We start from the raw sequence: 24115 nt of genomic DNA, 5'->3' as shown, positions 1-24115 counted from the left end.
GGGGTATGCTACAGACCACCTGTTATTGATGAAGCTGCAGAACTGCGATTACTACAGCAGATTGAAAAAGCTGCAGGTAAAAATGAGGTCATAATTATGGGCGACTTCAACTTTCCAGACATTGACTGGAGTATTGAGGCTACCCATTCTGGTAAAAGCAGCAGATTTCTGGCAGCACTACAGGACAATTACTTGACTCAAATGGTAACTGAACCAACTAGGGGGAATGCGTTACTGGATCTGATTATTTCTAATAGACCAGATAATGTATCAAATGTGCAGGTTCAAGAACATTTGGGAAATAGTGATCACAACATGATAACGTTTGATCTGGTGACTGATAGGCCACGGGGCAGCGGGACCACTAAAACTATAAATTTTAGAAAAGCAAAGTTCACTCAAATTAGGCAGGCACTAAGTTTGGTGAACTGGGATAATGTACAAGGGGAAGACACTGAAGGGAAATGGCAAGCTTTTAAACTTATACTCAATCAATACTGTAGTATGTATATCCCATATGGAAACAAAATGTCTAGGAATAAAAAAAGGCCTCTATGGATGAATAGAAAGGTTAAAGATAAAATGAAGAGGAAAAAGAATGCCTATAAGGTCTTAAAACAGGAGGGGACCGAGGCTGCACTAAGCAATTATAAGGAGTGCAATAAAAATTGTAAAAAAGAAATTAGGCAGGCAAAGATTGAAGCTGAAAAACAAATCGCTAAGGATATCAAATTTAACCCAAGTACATTAACTCTAAAAAAAGAAAGGTTGACTGTATAGGACTCCTAAAGGATGAGGATGGGAACTCAATGGTGGATGACCAAGGTAAGGCAGAGTTATTAAATGCTTTCTTTGCTTCTGTCTTCACAAAAGAAACAGCACTGTGCAAACTACAGAGGCGGAAGAGTCTCAATCTTCTAACTATAATATTAAATACTTAACGCAGGAAGAAGTGAAGGCAAGACTAAATAAATTAAAAATAGACAAGGCACCTGGCCCGGATGGCATGCATCCTCGGGTCCTAAGGGAATTAAGTTCAGTTATAGATAAACCCCTTTTTCTTATCTTTTGTGACTCTCTTGCAACTGGCAGAGTCCCAGTGGATTGGCGAACAGCCCACGTTTTCCCATTATTTAAGAAGGGCAAAAAATCTGATCCAGGAAATTATAGACCTGTAAGTTTAACATCAGTTGTATGCAAACTATTTGAGGGGTTACTAAGAGATACTATACATGACTTCATAGTAGAAAATAATCTTATTTCTCAGCATCAACATGGGTTTACTAAAGACAGGTCCTGTTTGACTAACATGCTCAGCTTTTATGAGGTAGTGAATGCTAATATGGATATTGGGAATGCTGTAGATGTGATATACTTGGACTTTGCAAAGGCCTTCGACACAGTTCCCCACAAAAGTCTGGTGCAAAAGTTGAGGATGCAAGGACTGGGGAAGAGTCTGTGTGCATGGATAGGGAACTGGCTTATGGACAGAAAACAAAGAGTTGTGGTCAATGGATCGTACTCAAAATGGGAGACTGTTAGCAGTGGGGTCCCACAGGGGTCTGTTCTGGGTCCAGTGCTCTTCAATTTATTTATTAATGACCTAGTAGATGCAGTAGTGAGCAATGTTGCTATTTTTGCAGATGATACAAAATTGTGCAGAATCATCAACTCTCAGGAAGATAGTGTCATATTGCAACAGGATCTGGATAGGATGGCTATATGGGCACATACATGGCAGATGAAATTCAATGTTGACAAATGTAAGGTCATGCATTTTGGACGTACTAATGGTCTAGCACCATACAAGTAGTACTCATTGACAACAAGTTAAATAGTCGTACTCAATGCCAAGCAGCTGCAGCTAAAGCTAACAAAATTTTGGGATGCATTAAAAGGGAAATAAAAACTCGAGATGCTAGCATAATATTGCCCCTGTTTAACTCTCTAGTAAGGCCACATCTGGAATATGGAATTCAGTTCTGGGCACCACATTACAAAAAAGATATTGCAGTTTTAGAGCAGGTGCAGAGACTAGCAACAAAATTGATGCGTGGGATGGAAGGTCTCACTTATCGAGAAAGGTTAGATAAACTGGGTTTATTTAGTCTAGAGAAAAGACGCCTTAGAGGGGATCTAATTAACATGTATAAATACATCAGAGGGCAATATAATACCTTGGCGGATGAGCTTTTTGTCCCTAGGCCTTCTCAAAGGACTAGAGGACATGATCTGCGCATGGAGGAAAAATGTTTTAGCCATTTATTTAGGAAAGGGTTCTTTACAGTAAGAGTGATTAAGATGTGGAATGCATTGCCACAGGAAGTCGTTATGGCAAACTCTATACCTGCATTTAAAGGGGGCTTAGATGCTTTCCTTGCGTTGAAAGACATCCATGGCTACAATTACTAGGTAATGCCTAATGATGTTGATCCAGGGATTTTATCTGATTGCCATCTGGAGTCGGGAAGGAATTTTTCCCTTTAGGGGCTAATTGGACCATGACTTGTAAGGGTTTTTTCGCCTTCCTCTGGATCAACAGGGATATGTGAGGGAGCAGGCTGGTGTTGTACTTTATACTGGTTGAACTCGATGGACGTATGTCTTTTTTCAACCAAAATAACTATGTAACTATATGTAACTATGTAACTATGACTCAGCTATAATGAGCAAAGCCAGACTGAATGCTCAGTCAGGGATTTTATCAGGGCTGATAACAAGCAGGCTGAGCAGTGAAGGATGAAGCAGAAAGCAGGGTAGGTATTTTCTCTAATGTTCCCACTGATATATATGGTAAAATACATGAGGGTGCTTCGTGTCTGGTTCACTTTAAAGAGAAAGTCTGAAGCCTTAAAAAAAATTTCCTCTTTTTACTTGCAATTTCTGTTAAACAGCATACACATATATGGTTCTCCCCAGGCCCTTTTAGCTGGGTGCTCCACCTGGCTAGTTTTGGTGAGCACCCGGCTGTCATCGGCTCTTCTCCTCCCCTGCTGTAAGCAGAATTGTGCAGAGAAGCACCGGCCCTACATTCTCTCATGTCGCCCCACCCGGCTATTTTTTCATGCCACCCGGTTGGAAAAAATTTCTGGGGAGAACGCTGAGCATAGCTAAAACGCCACATTCCCGCGGTAGAATGATGTATTTAAACTCCCCAAATCCTGGAGCAAAATTCCACAACTTTCCAGGTTGTGGATTTGGCTGCCCGGAGAGGCAGAGCTTAGCGCCATAGCTCTGCCTCCAGTCGCGTCAAGCTCCGCGGATCTCCTCCTCTCCTCTGTCAGTGAAAGAAGACTGAGGGGGCGGGAGGAGGCGGAGATCCACAGAGATTGACACGAGTGGAGGCAGAGCTACTGCACAAAGCTCTGCCTCTACCAGGAAGGAGCCCCGAATTTTGCCCCGGGGATTTGGGGGGTTTCATTACATCGTTTTGCTGCAAGAATGTGGCGTTTTAGCTATGCTAACACTGCTTAAAGGAGTTGTCAGGGGAAAAAAAAACTAAAAATGAGCTTTACTCGCCTGGGGCTTTCTCCAGCCCTTTGCAGCCGACTGTCCCACGCTGTCTACTCCGCTCCCCGCCGCTCGTTATTCAGGCTGACCGCGGGGTCACCACGGGCCACGTGGCCAGGATTGATAGCGGCACTTCGCGCAGCAAGGCCAACCCCGCAGCTGGCCTGAATACCGAGCGGCGAGAGTGGGACAGCGGCGGGGAGCAGAGGTGACAGCGTGGGACAGTCGGCTGCAAGGGGCTGGAGAAAGCCCCAGGTGAGTAAAGCTTATTTATATTATTTTCCCTGATAACTCCTTTGACAAATGTCAAGTAAAAAAGGAGGATTTTTTTTAAGGCTTCAGACGCATGTAAGGAAAAGGCGGATGTGAGGAAAGGGCTGGAAGAAAAGGCGGGAAAGGGCTGGAAGAAAAGGCGGGAAAAGCATGTGTCCGTTGTAGGTATAATTCTATTTCTGTGTCCGCAGAGTGTTGGCTGTCCAGTGTACACAGTGACGCCGCTATCTGCTACAACACAAGATAAGATTCCTCTGGGCGCACTGCATAGATGGAAATAGAGAGTGACCGGGCCCTGCGTTCCATAACATTCCTCCGCGACGTCTGCCAGCTTATCTCATGGCTGAGTAAGATTCCAGACTCAGAGTTCCTCAGTCATACCTTACTAATGATGGAAGGGATTCTCCAACTGGCTGCAGCTATGTCTGGCCAACTAACTGACAATCCCATTCCCTGAATCACCGACTAGAATGCCAAATACTCAGACTGTAAAGCTGGGCGCCCACCAGAAATCACTAATCAATCACTGAGCGTTTCTGCTAGCGATTTGTAAAGCGATTTCAGCAGCGATTCCCAGCATTTTTTGTAGCGATTTTATTATTACTGTGGATTGGCCATCCCTGCTATATAATGGTGCCAGGGCTTCGTTCTTTTTTGTCTTTACACATTTTTAAATTTAATGCAAGCGATTTGTACAGAGATTGTAATTTGCGATCCCCATAGGTTTGGTAGTGAAAAGTAATTGAAAGCGATTCTTATACCTCGTATTGAAGTGCAAACGCTCCAAAAATGCTGCAGTTAAAATCGCAATTACTTGTCTTGTTGATAAATGATCATTCCCCAGTTTACCTGACTCTTCTTTGGTACACACAAAATTTTGGTATGCAAAAAAGGAAGCTGTAGGGCATTCTGGGTTGTCCCTTTTTGCTTCTGTACTTCCCTTCAGACTTAACTAATGCAGCCTGATTGGCTGAAGCCTCTTTCCCTCCTGTTTTCCCCTCCCACGCCTCTGTACCTCTCCGATTGGCCAATATTTCTCATGCTGTGACAATGCACTTTCTATAGTGAAGGGCGGGCAATGCATACACAATCAGGCAGAGAAGAGTAAGGGAGGAAATTACATCAGAATTGGCTTCAAAATAGCCACACTTAAAATGGGAAATGCTAAGAAGGAAGGATTTTATCATTTTTAATGTATTAAAAAAAAAAATTTAAAAAAAATTCTAAAATCAAAACATGGACAGTGCAATACATGTGTTATGTAAGTAGAGCAAGTATTTATCTACTTCTACATGTGTTGTTTTTTTTCTGAGATAGTATGGCTGACAGCTCCTCTTTAAACAATACCAGTTGCCGGGGTATCCTGCTGACCCTCTGCCATAGACCCTGAACAAGCATGCAGCAGATCAGGTGTTTCTGACAGTATTGTCAGGTCTGATAAGATTAGCTGCATGCTTGTTTCTGGTGTGATTCAGACACTACTGCAGCCAAATAGACCAGCCGGGCTGCCAGGCAACTAGTATTGTTTAATCTCCTTGCCGGTATGGATGAGCTCAGCTCGTCCATAAGCGCCGCAGGGCACCGCTTTTCGTTTTTTTTTTTAAACGCGCAGCTAGCACTTTGCTAGCTGCGTGTTGGGGATGATCGCCACCGATGCGCCACTACCCGCCACGTAACAGGGCCCCCAGATCCCCGCATGTAGCGCTAGGCTAGCTACATGATTTAAAAAAACAAAATTCAAAAAAAAATACTGCTGCGCAGCCACCCTGGCGCATTCAATGCAACGCCAGGGTGGTTAAAAAGAAATAAATATGGCAGCCACATGCCTCTCACTTCAGCTTCCCTTTAAGAATACAATTAGCTAATGTACAGCTATGGATTAGGTAATGTTGGCAGCACTGTACGGTGTCCGTGGAGATCGCAGTTTGCAGGTTCTGGATTGGCTCTGCTCACAGCAGTAATCACTCATACTCTGACAATCTCAATGCACAGAGAGGTCAAACGCATGGCATGGCCGTTTCCCGCTCAGCAGCTGGGATCCTGGCTCTGCTCTGCAGACGTGCCGGAGGCCCCCATTCCCGACTCTGAAACAAGGCGTGGTGTGCTGAGTGTATGAAGCATATCTTCACTTTACCAAAATAAATCCATTTCAAAGTCATCTCTATACAGTTGGAGAGTTCTCAGGCTGCACTGCACTGACGTGCCAGGGATTACTCTGACATTTCTCCCTGATCACTGCCCTGAACCTCTCCAAGTGCATCACTGGGAAAAGCTTCGCTGCATGGCTGTCAACAGTTAATGAGATGGAAGTGATTACTCACCTCTACACTGCAGCAAGTTTCCTTTAGGCCTCATTTCCACTTAGGCCCGGTTCACATCCGCGTTTTTTTTTTTTGCATAACGTAACCGGAACATATACTGTCCGAACGGATGTGAAAGGATCCAATGTTAACCTATTGGACCGCTAACATGCGTCCATTGGTACGGATACGTTCCGTTTGCCGGACCTAAAAAACGCAGCACGTCCTAATTTTCCAGACCGTTCTGCCCAGTGGAACGGGACCGGACAAAAAATACTTTTGCATTGGGGCAATGGAGAATGTTCCACGGGGGATGGGGGATGTGGAGACGCGAACCTGAGTGGCGGGAGGGTGCAACTGCAGGGCGGGTGAGTGAGCGAGGGTAACCTGGCCTTAAATACATACCCAAATGCCGGCGGTAGAGGCTTCTGTCCTCTTCCGCGTAATGTGACTACATGATAAGTCATGACTAGTCACATGACACGCTGTGTGATCACAGCACAAGAAGAGGAAGCCTCTCCCGCTGCCATTAGGTATGTATTTGCTGGCAAATGGAGTGAAAACCCATCCGATCCATCGGTGATCAGATCAGTTTTCACAACCCCCCCGGGAGGTCACACTTATCTCCTGTCTCAATGGAGATGTTCTGCTGACTTCTTCTTGTCAGCCAAAATGTTGCTGCCTGAGAACCTCCATCTTCATCCATTGCTGCCACAGAAAGTAATAAAAACCTGAGAGATTTCTATACATAGTCTGAAGCTAAAGCCTGCCATACACTGGCAGACTTTCTCCCTAATGCTGGGAATACACTGCTCGATCCTGAGCTGATAAGATGGCTCGATAGATAATTTCCGACATGTCCGATCACGGTTCTATCGTTTTGCCGCTCGGTTCACCATTGAAGTTAATTGAAAAAAGATAAGAGAACCGAGCGGGCAAAACGATTGGGCACAGAATCGGGCACCAGAATCGACCCGTGTATACCCAGCATTAGGCCCAAAAGATAGCCCTCTCTCTGACTGACATCAGATCAGAGAGGGATCCATCACTGCCACACACTGCACATCAATTTTTAATAGATTTCAGCATGCAACCTAATAAAATGTCAATTACCGCAGCTCCCCCTGGTGCCCCCACCCCCGCTAATGCTGCTCTCCTAAGCAGAGTATTAGCATAGCGAGGTGCTCTCACGCTCCGCCAGCCGGTGCGCTCCTTCCTCTGTGCTGCGGTCATCTCCTGGTGTCCGCAGTGACCCGGCATTGAAGTATACATGGTCACGGGTCACTATGGCCATCGGGAGTGCACATGACTGCGCTAATACTCTGCAGGGGTCCCAGGGAGAGCAATATTAGAGGGGTTGAGGGGAATGTGTTACCTGCATAAATACCGTTGCACCTCTCGACCACAAAAGAAATGCGGGCTGTGTGCGCAAGGGTTAAATCAACTAAACTGCTGCTAGCCGTGCGATGCAGCTTCTTACACTTCCGCCTTCTAAACCGGAACTCCCACTCTAAAGGCGGAAGTGAAAGGAGGAGGAACGCGACTTGGAACACATCAGAAGAGAGGCGGTGGCTTAGGTAAGCCAAGACACACGTACATAGCCCATGCCCCCCCCCCATACATAGCCCATGCCACGCCCCCACCCCATATACATAGTCCTTGCCCAGCCCCCTCCCCCCCCATACATAGGCCATTTTTCAGACATGCAACACGCTTTCTGATGAATCTGGTACCCGCTACCTGCAACCCAATCAAAACGGGTACCTGAACCCAACCCGCATTTCGGGTAACCCTCGGATACCCAGCCTGATGCCCTGGGCGGGTCTAATGTTTCAGACCCGCAGAAGGGCTGTGGAGTCGGATTTGGAGTCTAGGCAATTTTAGGTACCAGGAGTCAGAGTTGGAATCGGAGTCAGTGGTTTTATAAACTGAGGAGTTTTTGTACCAAATGCACAGCCATAGTGAGTATTAGACTAAGGAGTCGGAGTCGAGGAGTTGGAGGCGTTTTGGGTACCTGGAGTTGGAGTCTGCGGTTTCATAAACTGAGGAGTTGGATGACTTTTGTACCAACTCCACAGCCCTGACCCGCAGCCCCGTTACCTGCAACCGACCTGATTTCTGGTGAATTTGGTACTAGCACCCGACCCGCAGACCCTCTACTTGCAACCAGTGTTCTCCCTAGAATTTTTTTCTAGCTGGGTGGCAGGAAAAATTAGCCGGGTGGCAGAAAAAATTAGCAGGGTGGGGTGAGATGAGAGTATGCAAGGCCGTTGCTTCTGTGTGCAACTTTGCATACAGCATAGGAGGAGGTGAGCTGATAACAGCCGGGTGCTCACCAAAACTAGCCGAGTGGAGCACCCGGCTAAAAGAGCCTGGGGAGAACACTGTGCAACCCAATAAAAACGAATACCCAGACCCCACCCACATTTTGGGAAACCCGCAGGTACCCGACCTGATGCAGGCCTCTACCATAACCAGCTTCCCCCCGCCCACTGCAGGACAATTTCACATTTCAGGAAATCATTGTCGCTTATGCCTAGTGTGAGCCGTTACCACAGGAAGCACTTGCTGGGAATAACCTTCTGGCTCCTGTATTGGACAGACAGACTTCGAATTCCTTTACTGTTCAGCACTAACTCCTCTCTATTATAGAATGTGCCCACTGCCCTCCCTCTTTCAGTAATGCAGATACAGACGTGATGCATATCACTAACATGCCATACATAAGTAAACCACACATTCAAGGACTGCAAATATATCAACGCATATCTTTTATTTACAACTAGTAAAAAAGTTTTATTGTTGAAGGTGAAATGGACGCCAGGAGGGAGTTGCAGTGAACTCTCTGAAGTAGGAGGTCAGTGATGGGGTTGATGAACTACACGTACCAGAACTCCCTGCTAGGCACCAGCAGAGGTGAGGTGTCACATATTACTCAGAGACCTGCAAGTTCTGTTCAGCAGTAAAAGAAAAAAAAATGCACAAAGCGAAATGACAATTCACTGGAAACCGTGACCCAAAAGGCAAATACTTACATGGCTTAAATATGTGGCTGGAAATTAAATAAATAAATGCCATTTCCTCCATACCTCACACAGGAAGCTGTGGCCAGAGAAGAATTTCCCCTACAATTATATTACCTTCTATAAAAATAAGATGTCAGGAAATGATAAACAGAAATGGAGTGTAAAAATATCACCATGTCTGATATTTCTCCAAAGAGATGCACTGTGCAGAGGCGATGCAAGCATCAAATGCACACTACAAACACAGCCATTGCTGCTAAATATTCAAGAGAGACCGGTGACATCACTGGCACGTCAGATGCATGAGAATGCAGCCTATCCAATCACTAGAGACCAGTGACATCACTGGCACCTCATACACATGAGAACGCAGCCTATCCAATCACTGGAGACCAGTGACATCACTGACACCTCATATACATGAGAATGCAGCCTATCCAATCACTGGAGACCAGTGACATCACTGGCACCTCATATACATGAGAACGCAGCCTATCCAATCACTGGAGACCAGTGACATCACTGACACCTCATATACATGAGAATGCAGCCTATCCAATCACTGGAGACCAGTGACATCACTGACACCTCGTATACATGAGAACGCAGCCTATCCAATCACTAGAGACCAGTGACATCACTGACACCTCACATACACGAGAATGCAGCCTATCCAATCACTAGAGACCAGTGACATCACTGACACCTCATATACAGCCTATCCAATCACATCACTGACACCTCATAAACATGAGCACACAGCCTATCCAATCACTAGAGACCAGTGACATCACTGACACCTTATCGTCCCTCATATACTAAATTTAGCCCAATACATCATATCAGAAACAAGTATAAATAGCCTAAAGCATTGTGCCACTGACCACTTCAATCAATTCCGGCTTGCTCTTGGCAATCAGTCACAAAACAGCTGGCACAAGTATGTATGGCACAGAGACAACCTGAAGATTGGCCAGAGAAAGAACCAAGTACTTACATAGATGAGCCCGGAGTAGTATCTGTCCTTGAGGTTGTGCAGCACTGAAGCCTCGTTGAGGCAGGTCAGTTCCGCCATGTCCTCCACTTTCGAGAACTTTGGTGGATTCATCTTCTGGATGTCATCCTTGTTGACCATGGCCTTCTTGCCGTTCTCAGCCAGCTCCACCATCACCTCATCTCCTCGCTCCTCTTTGATGCAGGCCGCCTCAAATCCATGCCGCTCCGATGGCACCCACACCAACTTTTTGGCAGTCCAGTCAGCTTGGTTGGCTGGATTATAGACCACATCACGGTCTACGAAGAGGTATCGCTCGGGGTCATCCTGCCCCGGTCTCTGAGACATCGTGACTGGGAGTCTCTCGGATTCACCTGAGGAGAGGAGAACACAAGGGTCAAAATTACTTCCTGAAAAATATTTCCAACATATCATTTACACCCAAAGTCAAGTATTTAATGTCTAATTTTCTTTAAAAGACCACTATCGCAAACATTAGTAAAACATTTAAATACACTTGTATTAGTTCCACACTCGTTCCAGAGTAAAAATACACTAAAATTACCCTTTTCCTATGTTCCTGTTACGTACAGTAGTCAGAGGTGTGATAGATCTGATAGATTTTGGACTAATCCAACTACTTACAAGAGATTCTCACAAATTTCTTTATTTTCAAAAGCACTCCTTAGATGGCAGTAGAAGACTGCCAGAATAGTGTGCACAGGACAAGGGTGGCTTTCCAGCACCATTATAAAGGTCCTTTCCAGTGAGAGCTTTTGAAAAGAATAAAGATAATACTGAAAATCCTCCCTGAGGAGATGGACTAGTACAAATAAATGTCAGCTAGATAGAAAAAAATAAATGTACAGTGCACTTTACTGGGAGAGGGAAAGTTAACATTTGGGGTCAACTCCATTTTTTATTTCTTTAACTACCGTAATATTAACTTGCAAAACAAACTTGCTTCTCCCCAAGCTCAGAGTAGCAAAGCATCCTGGGTACAGTCACCTGGCACATCACAGCTAACGTAATTGAACCAGGGAAGGATTTGAACTATAGCATCTAAACTTAGGGAATCTCTCCAATTAGAAAACAGAAGAAAGTCAACCTTAAAGGAAACCAGAGACAAACGATACTTCCCTTTTTAATTCAGGGCTGTGGAGTCGGTACAAATATTTCTGACTAACTCCGACTCCTCAGTTTATGAAGCCACCGACTCCAACTCCAGGTACCCTAAATGGCTGCGACTCCTTAGTCAAATACTTACCAGGGCTGTGGATTTGGTACAAAAATCATTCGACTCCGACTCTTCAGTTGATGAAACCACAGACCAACTCCGACTCCAAGTACCCAAAATTGCTCCGACTCCACAGTCCTGCTTTTTATACATACCCAAGATTTCCTCCAGCCCCATAGGCACGGATTGCTCCCACACCGCCGTCCTCCGCTGCCTGCAGCTCTGGTACTGGCTCCCGTTACTATAGCCAGTTGTGGCCATTCTGCGCAAGAGGAAATGCGCTCAACGTATCTCTCTGGCGGACGCTAGAGAGATACGTAGAGAGCGGACTTCACTTGCGTCAGACTGGCCACGACTGGGTATAGTAAGGGGACCCGATACCGGAGCTGCAGGCAGCGGAGGACGGCGGCGTGGGAGCAATCCGTGCCTATGGGGCTGGAGGAAGCCCCGGGTATGTATAAAAAAAAGGGAAGTATCGTTGGTGTCTGGTACACTTTAAGCATTCCCCACAATAACCAAAACGTGCACTAAGCACACCTGATATGAAAAAGAGAAGAAGGCTGCCATATTTATTTCCTTTTAATCAATGCAGATTGCCTGGCTGTCCTGCTGATATAATACTTTAACCCACAGACCCTAAACAAGCATGCAGATCAGGCGCTCTGACCGAAGTGTGACTGCGCTTGTTTCAGGCGTGTGATTCAGACACTACTGATGCCAGAAAGATCAGCAGGACAGCCAGGCAACTGGTATTGTTAACCAGGAAAAAAACTATGGCACCCTCCATGTCCCTCTCAGTTCAGGTGTCCTTTAAAGCAGGGCTGTGGAGTCGGAGTCGTGGAGTCGGGCAATTTTGGGTGCCTGGAGTCGGAGTCGGAGTCGGGAAAAAATGCACCGACTCCGACTCCTAATGAATTTGTAACTGTAATTAAAATAGAAAATATGATAAAATGTTCTATTTCTTAGATAATAGTCATTAAAAATAATGTATATATACAGTATATATACAGTAATAGCTGTGCTTAGTCCACAAAAATGAAATAAACCAATCAAAATTAGTTACTTGTGCTGCTTCAATAAAGCAGTCCCCGTATGATATACATATCTGATTGTGACTGTACAGTAAATATGATGTGTACACAGGAATCTCTTATATATACTAAATAACATCTATGCTGTAAGAATAAAGCCTGATGTGTAGCCGTGTCACTAATAGAGATGGTCAATGAGATGGAAATAATTCTGCACTGATGCTGATTTATGCAAATGTATGCACTCCCTTTGCTGATGAAATCAAATAATTTGATATGTTGTTAAAATTTGGTTTGGTGACTACAAATTAAAGGGTACCTGAAACTAATGAAAAGTAAGGTTTTATATATACCTGGGGCTTCCTCCAGCCCCCTTCAGGCTAATCAGTCCCTCGCTGTCCTCCACCACCCGGATCTTCTGCTATGAGTCCTGGTAATTCAGCCAGTCAGCGCTGTCCGGCCGCATGCCGCTCCCACAGCCAGGAACATTCTGCACCTGCGCAATAGTGCTGCACAGGTGTAGTATGCTCCTGGCGGCGGAGTGTGTGCATGCGCACTACGCCTGACTGGCTCAAGTACCTGGACTCATAGCAGAAGATCCAGGTGGTAGAGGAGGACAACGAGGGACTGATTATCCTGAAGGCGGCTGGAGGAAGCCCCAGGTATGTATAAAACTTTAATTTCATCTGTCTCAGGTTTACTTTGTTACACAGTAGTACTATACTCTACATATGCACTCCCCACAGAGCTGCAGGGAATGCACTGAGAATGCTGTGCACATTGAACACAGAGGGGTTGTCTGTCACCCATAAACCTGGTTCAGATTGTGCATGAAGAATGTGTAATAGAGGAAGAATCTCCTCATTCCCCTGCAGAGTACCTGCACATCATTCTTACATGTACCCACACTTACATTGCCTAGGGCCTGATAGATGTTCTTTGTTCCGGTTTGTACCTTTTACAAGTACTCTTACCAAGGACTAGTTTTAGTCTAAAGGGAATAAATATAGTAGTCTACATATCCTTCTCACTTCAGTTGTCTTGTAAAATTCCTAAGCGTTGTCAGTTAAGAGACGAATTTCATGTTACATACTTTTAATCAAAAAAATTGTAATATGCAAATTAGAGGAGTCGGAGTCGGTGGAATCCTAAACTGAGGAGTCGGAGTCGGAGTCGGTGTATTTTTGGACCGACTCCACAGCCCTGCTTTAAAGAGACACTGAAGCCACTTTAAAAACTTGATTTTACCTGCCAGTATTAAAACGCTGCATCCCTGCGGCAGAACGAGGGTTTTATAACCCCCAAATCCTGGGGCAAAAACCTCCCCGCTTCCTTGCGGAGGCAGAGCTTAGCGCTGTAGCTCTGCCTCTACTCGCATCAATCCCCGCCCCTCTCAGTCTTCTTTCACTGAGAGGGGTGGGGAAGAGGCGGCGATCAGCGGTGGATTGACGCGAGTAGAGGCAGAGCTACAGCTCTAAGCTCTGCCTCCCCGGACAGCAAACTCCACGACTTGGAAAGTCGTGTATTTTTGCCCCAGGATCTGGGGGTTATATAATCCTCATTCTGCCGCGGGAATGCGGCATTTTAGCACTGGCCATATTCCTTAAACTAAATAACAGGTAAAATCAAGTTTTTAAAGTGGCTTTAGTGTCTCTAAGTGAAAGAATATGCTACAATTTCCTCTTTACCAAGAGTAAAGATTTTTATTTATTTATTTGTAGTAGTCGGATTGCTATTACATGCCGTTCTGTTCTTGAATATATGAAGGAGGCCATGTTTAATAAACACATGTAAGGACTTTTCTTTGACTATGAGCTGATGGCAGGACGTCAGCCCCGCAGGAACGTCTGATCATCTTCCAGCACTTCCCTCGGGGGGAGCCGCTTGGAACGAGGTCAGGATTTTGCCGCCTAACAGTTGAAAAGTGTTTAGTAATGGGTCTGGATATAGTTATCCATGATGAGCAGCCAGTGACTAATGACCTGACAACCGGCATCACCTGTCACTGCGTTCCTGGCAGGGCCAGAGCACATGGTGCCTCGTAAAACTGCGGGAAGTCGATGCGTGTCATTCGAGCCTCTGCGGCCCCGGCAACATCATCTTGCTGAGGGCCAACAAGTAACCAGAGACTTCCCAGTGTGGATGTTGGACAAAGGTGAAGATGCTGTGGACAATATATCAAGAGGTCCTGAGTCACACCCAGCTAATGAGGGAAAAGGGAGGACTACAGTACACTGCTGGCCCTCATGTGCGGAACATCTCCCACTATACGCTTCCAGCCCCGCCGCACTGCTCCTGCCGCACCCCTCTAGCCTCGCCACACTGCTCCCGCCATACCTCTCCAGCCTCGCCACACTGCTCCTGCAGCACCCCTCTAGCCTCGCCACACTGCTCCTGCAGCACCCCTCTAGCCTCGCCACACTGCTCCTGCAGCACCCCTCTAGCCTCGCCACACTGCTCCTGCAGCACCCCTCTAGCCTCGCCATACTGCTCCTGCTGCACCCCTGTAGCCTCGCCACACTGCTCCTGCAGCACCCTCTAGCCTCACCACACTGTCCCTGCAGCACCCCTCCAGCCTCGCCACACTGCTCCTGCAGCACCCCACCAGCCTCGCCACACTGCTCCTGCAGCACCCCACCAGCCTCGCCACACTGCTCCTGCAGCACCCCACCAGTCTCGCCACACTGCTCCTGCAGCACCCCACCAGCCTCGCCACACTGCTCCTGCAGCACCCCACCAGCCTCGCCACACTGCTCCTGCAGCACCCCACCAGCCTCGCCACACTGCTCCTGCAGCACCCCACCAGCCTCGCCACACTGCTCCTGCAGCACCCCACCAGCCTCGCCACACTGCTCCCGCCATACCCCTCCAGCCTCGCCACACTGCTCCTGCAGCACCCCAGAGCCCACAAGCCCCACCTCCATCCCGAGCCCAGCCGGCCACAGAGCGCACAGGAGCCATGCCCCCAAGAGCCCACAGGAGCCCCACTGCTCCCCAGAGCCCACAAGCCCCACCTCCATCTCGAGCCCAGCCGGCCACAGAGCGCACAGGAGCCATGCCCCCCCAAGAGCCCACAGGAGCCCCACTGCTCCCCAGAGCCCACGAGCCCCACCTCCATCCCGAGCCCAGCCGGCCACAGAGCGCACAGGAGCCATGCCCCCCAAGAGCCCACAGGAGCCCCACTGCTCCCCAGAGCCCACGAGCCCCACTTCCATCCCGAGCCCAGCCGGCCACAGAGCACACAAGAGCCATGCCCCCCCAAGAGCCCACAAGAGCACCACTGCTCCCCAGAGCCCACGAACCCCACCTCCATCCCGAGCCCAGCCGGCCACAGAGTGCACAGGAGCCATGCCCCCCAAGAGCCCACAGGAGCCCCACTGCTCCCCAGAGCCCACGAGCAGTATGGCTTGACAAAGGACGTCAAGTCCGAAACAGCAGGCTGTCTCCATTGCTACAAATTCTTGCTATGATTATTGACTGAATGTCATTTTAATGACGTCTGAATAAAGAGCATTTTTTACTTCATCTGGTGGTGCCAAAAATCATCCGACTCCTCAGTTTATGAAACCACCGACTCCAGGTACCCAAAATTGCTCCAACTCCTGGACTCCGAATCCTTAGTCTAATTTTTACAAAGGCTATGGATCTGGTTCAAAAATCATCAGTTCATAGAAACCACCGACCCCAGGGACCCCAAATTGATCTGACTCCGACTCCATAGCCCTGAGCACAGGTGTGTCTCCACATTAGGAAACAATGTACAGGCTCAACCTTAAAGCGGATTACATTAAATCAGGGATGTGGGGGTTTGGCCCAATATATGAGCAGGAAGATCCCACCCGGAACCTTTACTTCTCCCAGGAGACCCTCTTGTCCTCTAGCTTGGTCCCCTCCTCTCACTCCCGCATCCAGGACTTCTCAGGAGCATCACCTCTCCTTTGGAACACCCTCCCCAGCCTGTCCATCATGCTCCGAGCCTGGAAACCTACAAAAGTACAGCACTCTGAAAACATCCCTCTTCAGACAAGCCTATCATTTGCTATAGGTAGCACTGGAGGTTCAATGCCTCATCCACTAACCTGTGTCTCCTTCCCAGTGTCTCCAACCCACTACCCTCTAGATTGTAAGCTCACAAGGGCAGGGACCTCCTCCTAGTGTTTCATATTCTGCTGTAATTTATCATATGAATGTGCACTAGTATTGGTGAGGTTTCAAACCACACATCAGCTATGCAAATAATGGTAAAACAGAGGCACCAAGACAGATAATATACACTCAAAGCAGTTTAAAAATGGGAGGTAGTGGTGGACTTATAGATTACAGTGGGCAAAAGATAGGGAAAAAAAAATCTCTTTACCCATCCGGCTTCCTCCAGCCCCTAGAATCCTCTGGGTCCCTCACCGCAGCTCCGCTCCCCACCAGTCTTCCAGGGTCCATCCCATAGAAGCCAGAACGCTCCCACGACAGCAGGAGGCCACACATGTGGATGCTACATAGGGGACCACGGTAGACTGCCTGAGATCAGAGCTGTGGCAAGGCTTCTAAAGGCTGGAGGAAGTCCCAAGTGAGTAAAGATAGATTTTTGGTTATCATTTGCCTCATGCATCTTTAAAGATTACTTGAGGTCAAATTCACAGAGCCATTTAGGCTCTGCCTAATAAGAACAGATTATGGGGTGGGTCCCACACAGATACATATCTGCCCTGATGCCTTTGGGGCACAGGAGAAGCCCCGCCCCCTCCTTGACATTGCAGCATCAGCCATGGTTCCGAAGACTGACAAAGCTCTTCGGAGACCTCTACCTGCATGGCAACGGTCCACCCCCAGCTTGGCAGCCACCAATCAGGACAGAGCTGCTGAGCTGGAGGTGGGCCTTAGCCATGCAGCTGGGTGAGGCAAGAGCCTCAGCGGTGATTTAAAAGAATAAAAAACACCATCAGGGCCCTCAGGAGGCTGAGCGACCACCTGCCAGGAGGGAAGACGTCAGGGCAGGTGAGTATTTAACCCTGCAACCTCCCCCCATCATTGAGGCAAGACCTGTAATGGCTTCCAATGCACTAACAATTTAGCTTCATGTACTCAAATCCACCATCTCCCATTTTTAAACTGCTTTTAGTGTTTATTATCCTTCTTGGAGCCTCAGTTTTACAATTATCTGCATTGTTCGTCCGCCCCTGGTGGAGGGGTATTACCCCTTTTCTTCCTATCTAGAGAGAGCGACATTTTTGAAGAGAGAAAAAATTCAGGCTGCCATATGCATTTTACTTTTAACAATACCAGTAGCCTGGCAGCCCTGCTGATCCTCTGCCTCTAATACTCTCAGCCACAGACCCTGAACAAGCATATGCAGCAGATCAGGTGTGTCTGACATTGTCAGATCTGACAAGATTAGCTGCATACTTGTTTCTGGTGTGATTCAGCCACTACTTCAGCCAAATAGACCAGCAGGGCTGCCAGGCAATATTGTTTAACAGGAAATAAATATGGCAGCCTCCATATACCTCTCACTTCAGTTGCCGGTTAACCCGAGTGGGGTGGGTCTAATCTCCCCACCTGAAATTACAGTGGTTGCCTTAGCAGTGTCCCACCAATGTGAGTATTATTTCACACAATACAGATCATAACATACTACGCTATAGTGGGCTCTGGATTTCCCTTTCTGTCATTTCACACACCAGCTATGTATGCATTAGTACTGCTGGGGCGTACATATTAGTATGCCGCCAGTGAGCTGGGCGAAGGGCGAGCCGTATAATGCCTCACCCTGCGGCCATGTTAAATACTATTCCCCCTCTGAGTCGTAGCAACTCAGAGGGAGGAGTAATTTGGGGTCCGCCCCGAATTACGCTTGCGATTGGTGTACACTATAGACAAGACAAATAATTATATTGCGCTTCCCTCCTAGCGGACTCAACGCGCCAGAGCTGCAGCCACTGCGCTCTATAGGCAATAGCAGTATTAGGGAGTCTTGCCCGAGGTCTCCTCACTGAATAGGTGCTGGCTTACTGAACAGGAAGAGCCGAGATTTGAACCCAGGTCTCCTGTGTCAGAGCCCTTCAAAACAAGGTGCAACAGGAGGTTATTCTTTTTGCACCACCTGAAAAAATGTGGTAACCCAAAGGAACTGCTCATCACCACCACCGTAGAATCCATCCTCTGCTCCTCCCTCATCGTCTGGTGTGCAGGGGCAACCGCTAGTGCCAAATATAAACTCCAGAGAGTAATTCATGCTGCTGAAAAGATCACAGGATCGCCCCTGCCACCTCTAGATCTCCTCCACACCGCCAGACTGGGGAGGAGGGCCAAAGGGATCTCACACGACCACTCCCATCCAGACAATCGCTTCAGCTCCTCCCATTGGGTCGCCGGTTCAGAACCATTGTCTCCAGGACCACCAAGTGCACTTCCTTCCCCCAGGCAGTCCTTGTACTGAACTCTAACCCTCCCTCTGCCTGGCCGCAACACTCTAGCTCAAGCATGGGCAAACTTGGCCCTCCAGCTGTTAAGGAACTACAAATCCCACAATGCATTTGCCTTTATGAGTCATGACTGTGGCTGTCAGATTCCGGCAATGCATTGTGGGACTTGTAGTTCCTCAACAGCTGGAGGGCCAAGTTTGCCCATGCCTGCTCTAGCTCTTGGGAAGCAACTCCGCAACTGCCACCTGGATTGTACCTGTTGTCCACCCTGAACTCTTATGCAGACCTCCCCCTACACCCTAAATTGATTCATGGATTTGGATATTATATTGTATGGTATTGTATCTATTGTTTGTACCATGTATATTCTCATGTTTACTCTCATGTCCGTAGTGGTTAGCGCTCTCGCCTTGCAGCGCTGGGTCCCCGGTTTGAATCCCAGCCAGGGCACCATCTGCAAGGAGTTTGTATGTTCTCCCCGTGTCTGCGTGGGTTTCCTCCGGGCACTCCGGTTTCCTCCCACATCCCAAAAACATACAGATAAGTTAATTGGCTCATCCCTAAATTGGCCCTAGACTTACACTACATAATACAAACATAGACATATGATAATAGTAGGGATTAGATTGTGAGCTCCTTTTTAGTGACAAATTATATATATATATATATATATATATATATATATATATATATATATATATATATATATATATATATATATATATATATATATATATATATATATATATATATATATAAAATGTACAGCGCTGTGTAATATGTCAGCGCTATATAAAAATACTAAATAATAATAATAATAATAATAATAATAATAATAATAATAATGTCCACTATGCCTTGTCTTTTGCCATTTCCATGTACACCACATACAAATCCGGGTACGCTATCCGGCATACTTGGCAAAATAAAGAGGATTCTGATTCTTAAAGAGAATCTGTATTGTTAAAAATCGCACAAAAGTAAACATACCAGTGCGTTAGGGGACATCTCCTATTACCCTCTGTCACAATTTCGCCGCTCCCCGCCGCATTAAAAGTGGTTAAAAACAGTTTTAAAAAGTTTGTTTATAAACAAACAAAATGGCCACCAAAACAGGAAGTAGGTTTATGTACAGTATGTCCACACATAGAAAAATACATCCATACACAAGCAGGCTGTATACACCCTTCCTTTTGACTCTCAAGAGATCATTTGTGTGTTTCTTTCCCCCTTCTGCTCTCATGCACTGAAGTTTCAGGCTGCTCTTTTCTTCCTGCAAACAGCTTTGCCCTTGTCTGAATTTCCTCAGTATGTGAAAGCCCAGCCAGCTCAGAGGACGCTTTATCCAGCTTGTAAAAGATACGAGAGCAGAGAGAAGCTGCACTAATCTAAATATCACACAGGCAGTGTGCAGAGAGGGGCCTGAAAGGGGGAGTTCATAGCAGAACCACAACACTGAAGAACTTGGCAGCCTTCCAGACACTGGCGACAAGTCTGACAGGGGAAAGATACATTGATTTATTACAGCGACTGTGATAGCAGAAAGTGTTGCAGTAAGCCAGAACACATTAGAATAGCTTTTGGAACTTGTAGGATGATAAAAAACAGGATGCAATTTTTGTTACGGAGTCTCTTTAAAGGACAAAGAGAAGTATATGGAGGCTGCCATATTTATTTCCATATAAGCAATACCAGTTGCCTGGCTGCCCTGCTGATCCTCTGCCTGTAATACTTTCAGCCATAGACCCTGAACAAGCATGCAGCAGATCAGATGTTTCTGACATTACTGTCAGATCTGACAAGATTAGCTGCATGCTTGTTTCTGGTGAGAGTCAGACACTACGGCAGCCAAATAGACCAGCAGGGCGGCCAGGCAACTGGTATTGTTTAGAAGGAAATAAATATGGCAGCTTCCATATTCTTCTCACTTCAGTTGTCCTTTAACCAGTAAACTATCCAGCCATTGCATTAGTGCCAGCGGGGAAACTACCTGATTAGCTGCTGATGTCCTGATTGTTCAAAGTTTTGAGCGCCTCATGTACCTATGCTCCCTAATATATTTGTTTTGTACTATGTACAGCACTACGGAAGTGTCGGCGCTATATAAAACTAAAAATAAACAACAAAAAGATTGGGACAGGCCTGAAAACAGTCTTGGGTAAACCAGAAGCCCAAATACAAAAGGCTGGTTTGTCTGCACTAGACAAAGCCAGGTTTTAGGATACCGATCCATATAATTCTGTATAAATACAGCTAAAGCTACCTCTATGGAGAGATTATACCAGCCACAAACACAACACGAGGTGTAGAGTCCAGCTGCGAGATCTATGGGAAGGGGATGCCGGCTAGGCCTAAAAGGACAGCCTATAAAGACACATGTTCCTTGGGCAAAGCAGCCAGAATCCATGATACTGTGTGCCTGTAGGAGGTGGGGGGGGGGGAGCACAGAGGAGGGGGGCTAGACAGAAGAGAGGAGGTCCCTGTGCATGGAGACTTCTGCATGATGTAGAGACAGGCTCTTTGTTCCTGCATGCTGCTGCAATAACAGATCTGAGCAGCCGCCCATTCACCCGGCTAACTGGGCTCCACGCTTGTTCCTCCGGCTTAACCCTTTCATCGCTCTCCCCCTCCCCTTCTCTGCCCACCAGCTTGCCTTGAAAAACAGTTCCCTCCACCAGCCAAGCCCTGATTAATTCATGGGTGGGTGAAAACTCGGCATGAATGCAGCCCGAAATACAGGCAAAACAGGAAGCCACATGGGGTCCGATGACTTGCTATCATCCTGTGGGGACAGCTGGGCCCCGCTTTGGGCATGGAGACCGGCCAAGCGGCTCTAGACTTAGCCACATGGCTGGTTTGGATCCATTAACCCCTCCCAAGCCAGGAACTTGGGAGGGAAAAAAAAAAAACATGGCTGCCTCCATGGAGGGCGAATGAATGGGAAAGAAAAAAGGGCGCTGGATGCTCTGTTGGCAAAGAAGAAAAAAATATATAGCATTTATCCACAGGGGATAATAGGCACCCACCTCGGGGCATCATGGCAACACCTATCCTAGTATAGCAAAATAATCAAGCAAAGGGCACTAACAGCATTCCACAAGAATAGTTCATAATAGGATGGAAGCGTTTATTCAAATCATGAAGTCACCAGTATAGCTGAGCGAGCCTTCAGGAAAGGGTTAACCGATAGGCAGACCCTCGCCAACTCAAGAGGAGGGGTCTCACCAAAGGAATTTGTCAGACATAGCTGAGGGTGCAGGGAATGTGGGGGTGTATCAGTGGGGCACTGGTGAGAGGACGCAGTCCGGGGGACTCAGGCCGCCACATGTATGACCGGGACACACGCATGTATGTGCCACACACATTATAATCAAGTTACATGCTGTAAAGACCAGGCATAAAGGCAGCCCACCCAACCGCGACTTGGCAGAGAACACAGGAGTTCTAGCCTAGATGGACTATTCAGTATAGAAGAGGCAGCCACCTTCACAGACATACAAAACTATTTCAGTAGAAAGGACACATTGACAGGTTATCTTTGGGGACAATAAAAAGCTGAAAATACAACAGCAGCCCTCTTGATTGGTGTCATGGCATAATTAGGTAATAAAAGTCCATAAACACAACCTGGCAGCTCGAAAAGTGTTATCACAATTAAGAGGACTTTTTCCTAGGCATGGTTAGCTCAACAGTTATGGCAAGTTACAGGAGTGGGTGATATTAGCACCTCAAGAGGAGAATTTGGGGAGACTACTCCCAAAAAGCTGAAGTGATGATACTCTGATTCAAGAGACTCGATTGGCAAGTACACTTGAGAGCAGCCCAGGGGCATGCGCGTAAAAATGGGTCAGGGGCATGCATGCAAGAAAGTGGGCAGCCCAGGGGTGCGCACACAAGATGGGGCAGCCCGGGGAAGTAAATCAAAGATGGGGGCAGTCTCGGGATGCAGACGCAAAAAAGTAGGCAGCCCAGGGGCACGCACACAAAAAAGTGGGCAGCCCAGGGGCCTGCAAGGTGAGCAGCCTAAGGGCCCGCACGCAAGAAGGTGGGCAGCCTAAGGGCCCGCACGCAAGAAGGTGGGCAGCCTAAGGGCCCGCACGCAAGAAGGTGGGCAGCCCAGAAACACGCACACAAAAAAGTGGGCAGCAGGGGACACGCACACAAGAAGGTGGGCAGCCCAGGGGCACGCACGCAAGAAGGTGGGCAGCCCAGGGGCACGCACGCAAGAAGGTGGGCAGCCCAGGGGCACGCACGCAAGAAGGTGGGCAGCCCAGGTGCACGCACGCAAAAAAGTGGGCAGCCAGGGGACACACAAGCAAGAAGGTGGGCAGCCAAGGGGCCCGCAAAAAAGGTGGGCAGCCTAAGGGCCCACACACAAGAAGGTGGGCAGCCTAAGGGCCCGCACGCAAGATGGTGGGCAGCCTAAGGGCCCGCACGGTGGGCAAGCCCAGAAGTACGCACACAAAAATGTGGGCAGCCAGGGGACCACACGCAAGAAGGTGGGCAGACCGGGGGCCAGTACGCAAGAAGGTGGGCAGACCGGGGGCCCGCACGCAAGAAGGTGGGCAGACCGGGGGCGTGCACGCAAGAAGGTGGGCAGACCGGGGGCGCGCACGCAAGAAGGTGGGCAGACCAGGGGTGCGCACGCAAGAAGGTGGGCAGACCAGGGACGCACATGCAAAAATGGGGCAGCCTGGGGGCGCAGGCAAGGGAGCAGCCAGGGGTACACACACACAACAGGGGGCATCCTAAAATCAGCCTGGGGAGACACACACACACACACACACACACACACACACACACACACACACACTACAGGGGCAGCCTGGGGGTGCGCAAACGAAATAGGGTATATCATTGGGGATCACAGACTACAAAGGGTAGTCTTGGGGAACATTCATTAGAGGGGATAGTATTGTGGCATGTACACTAAAAGGGATAAGTTTTAGGGAACACAAGGAAACAAGTACAAGAATGGGCATTATAGAGAACACAACTGGAACTCCAGAACCAGAGGTAATGGCGAAATAAGTTACCCTGGAGACTCCCTTCCAAAGCATATTAAAGCTTTTAGGCAAAATGATAAATTTTGTTACAGAATGCACCACAAGAATTCTGATACAGAGTGAGAATATTTCAGACACAGAAGTCAGATTACAGTATTCAGAATCTGAATATTACAGATTCACAAGAGATGCTGCTGCTCCATAGTGGTGTCAGAACTAAACAGGTACTTCTAAGTAATGTAAATCTAGAAGTATCCCTCCAATATGACTGTCCCTAAGTGGGGCATTTATAGGTCTGAAGTGTGTTATGATAATTTCC

The 24115-nt window shown here is 47.5% G+C and overlaps 1 protein-coding gene across 6 annotated transcripts in view; it reads right to left on the bottom strand.

Annotated features, from left to right (window-relative positions):
• The window catches only part of MYH10 (myosin heavy chain 10), a 242765-nt gene that overhangs the window by 217378 nt on the left and 1272 nt on the right, over positions 1–24115 (bottom strand). For all 6 annotated transcript variants that reach the window (XM_068262757.1, XM_068262758.1, XM_068262759.1 and 3 more), the window contains exon 2: positions 10107–10477. In XM_068262757.1, the coding sequence (XP_068118858.1) occupies positions 10107–10451 (345 nt within the window). In that variant the 5' untranslated portion in view covers positions 10452–10477. The remainder of the gene's footprint in view (positions 1–10106; positions 10478–24115) is intronic.

The sequence above is a fragment of the Hyperolius riggenbachi genome, chromosome 12, assembly GCF_040937935.1.
Source record: "Hyperolius riggenbachi isolate aHypRig1 chromosome 12, aHypRig1.pri, whole genome shotgun sequence".
NCBI lineage: Eukaryota > Metazoa > Chordata > Amphibia > Anura > Hyperoliidae > Hyperolius > Hyperolius riggenbachi.
This window is presented reverse-complemented; position numbering and strand designations above follow the sequence as displayed.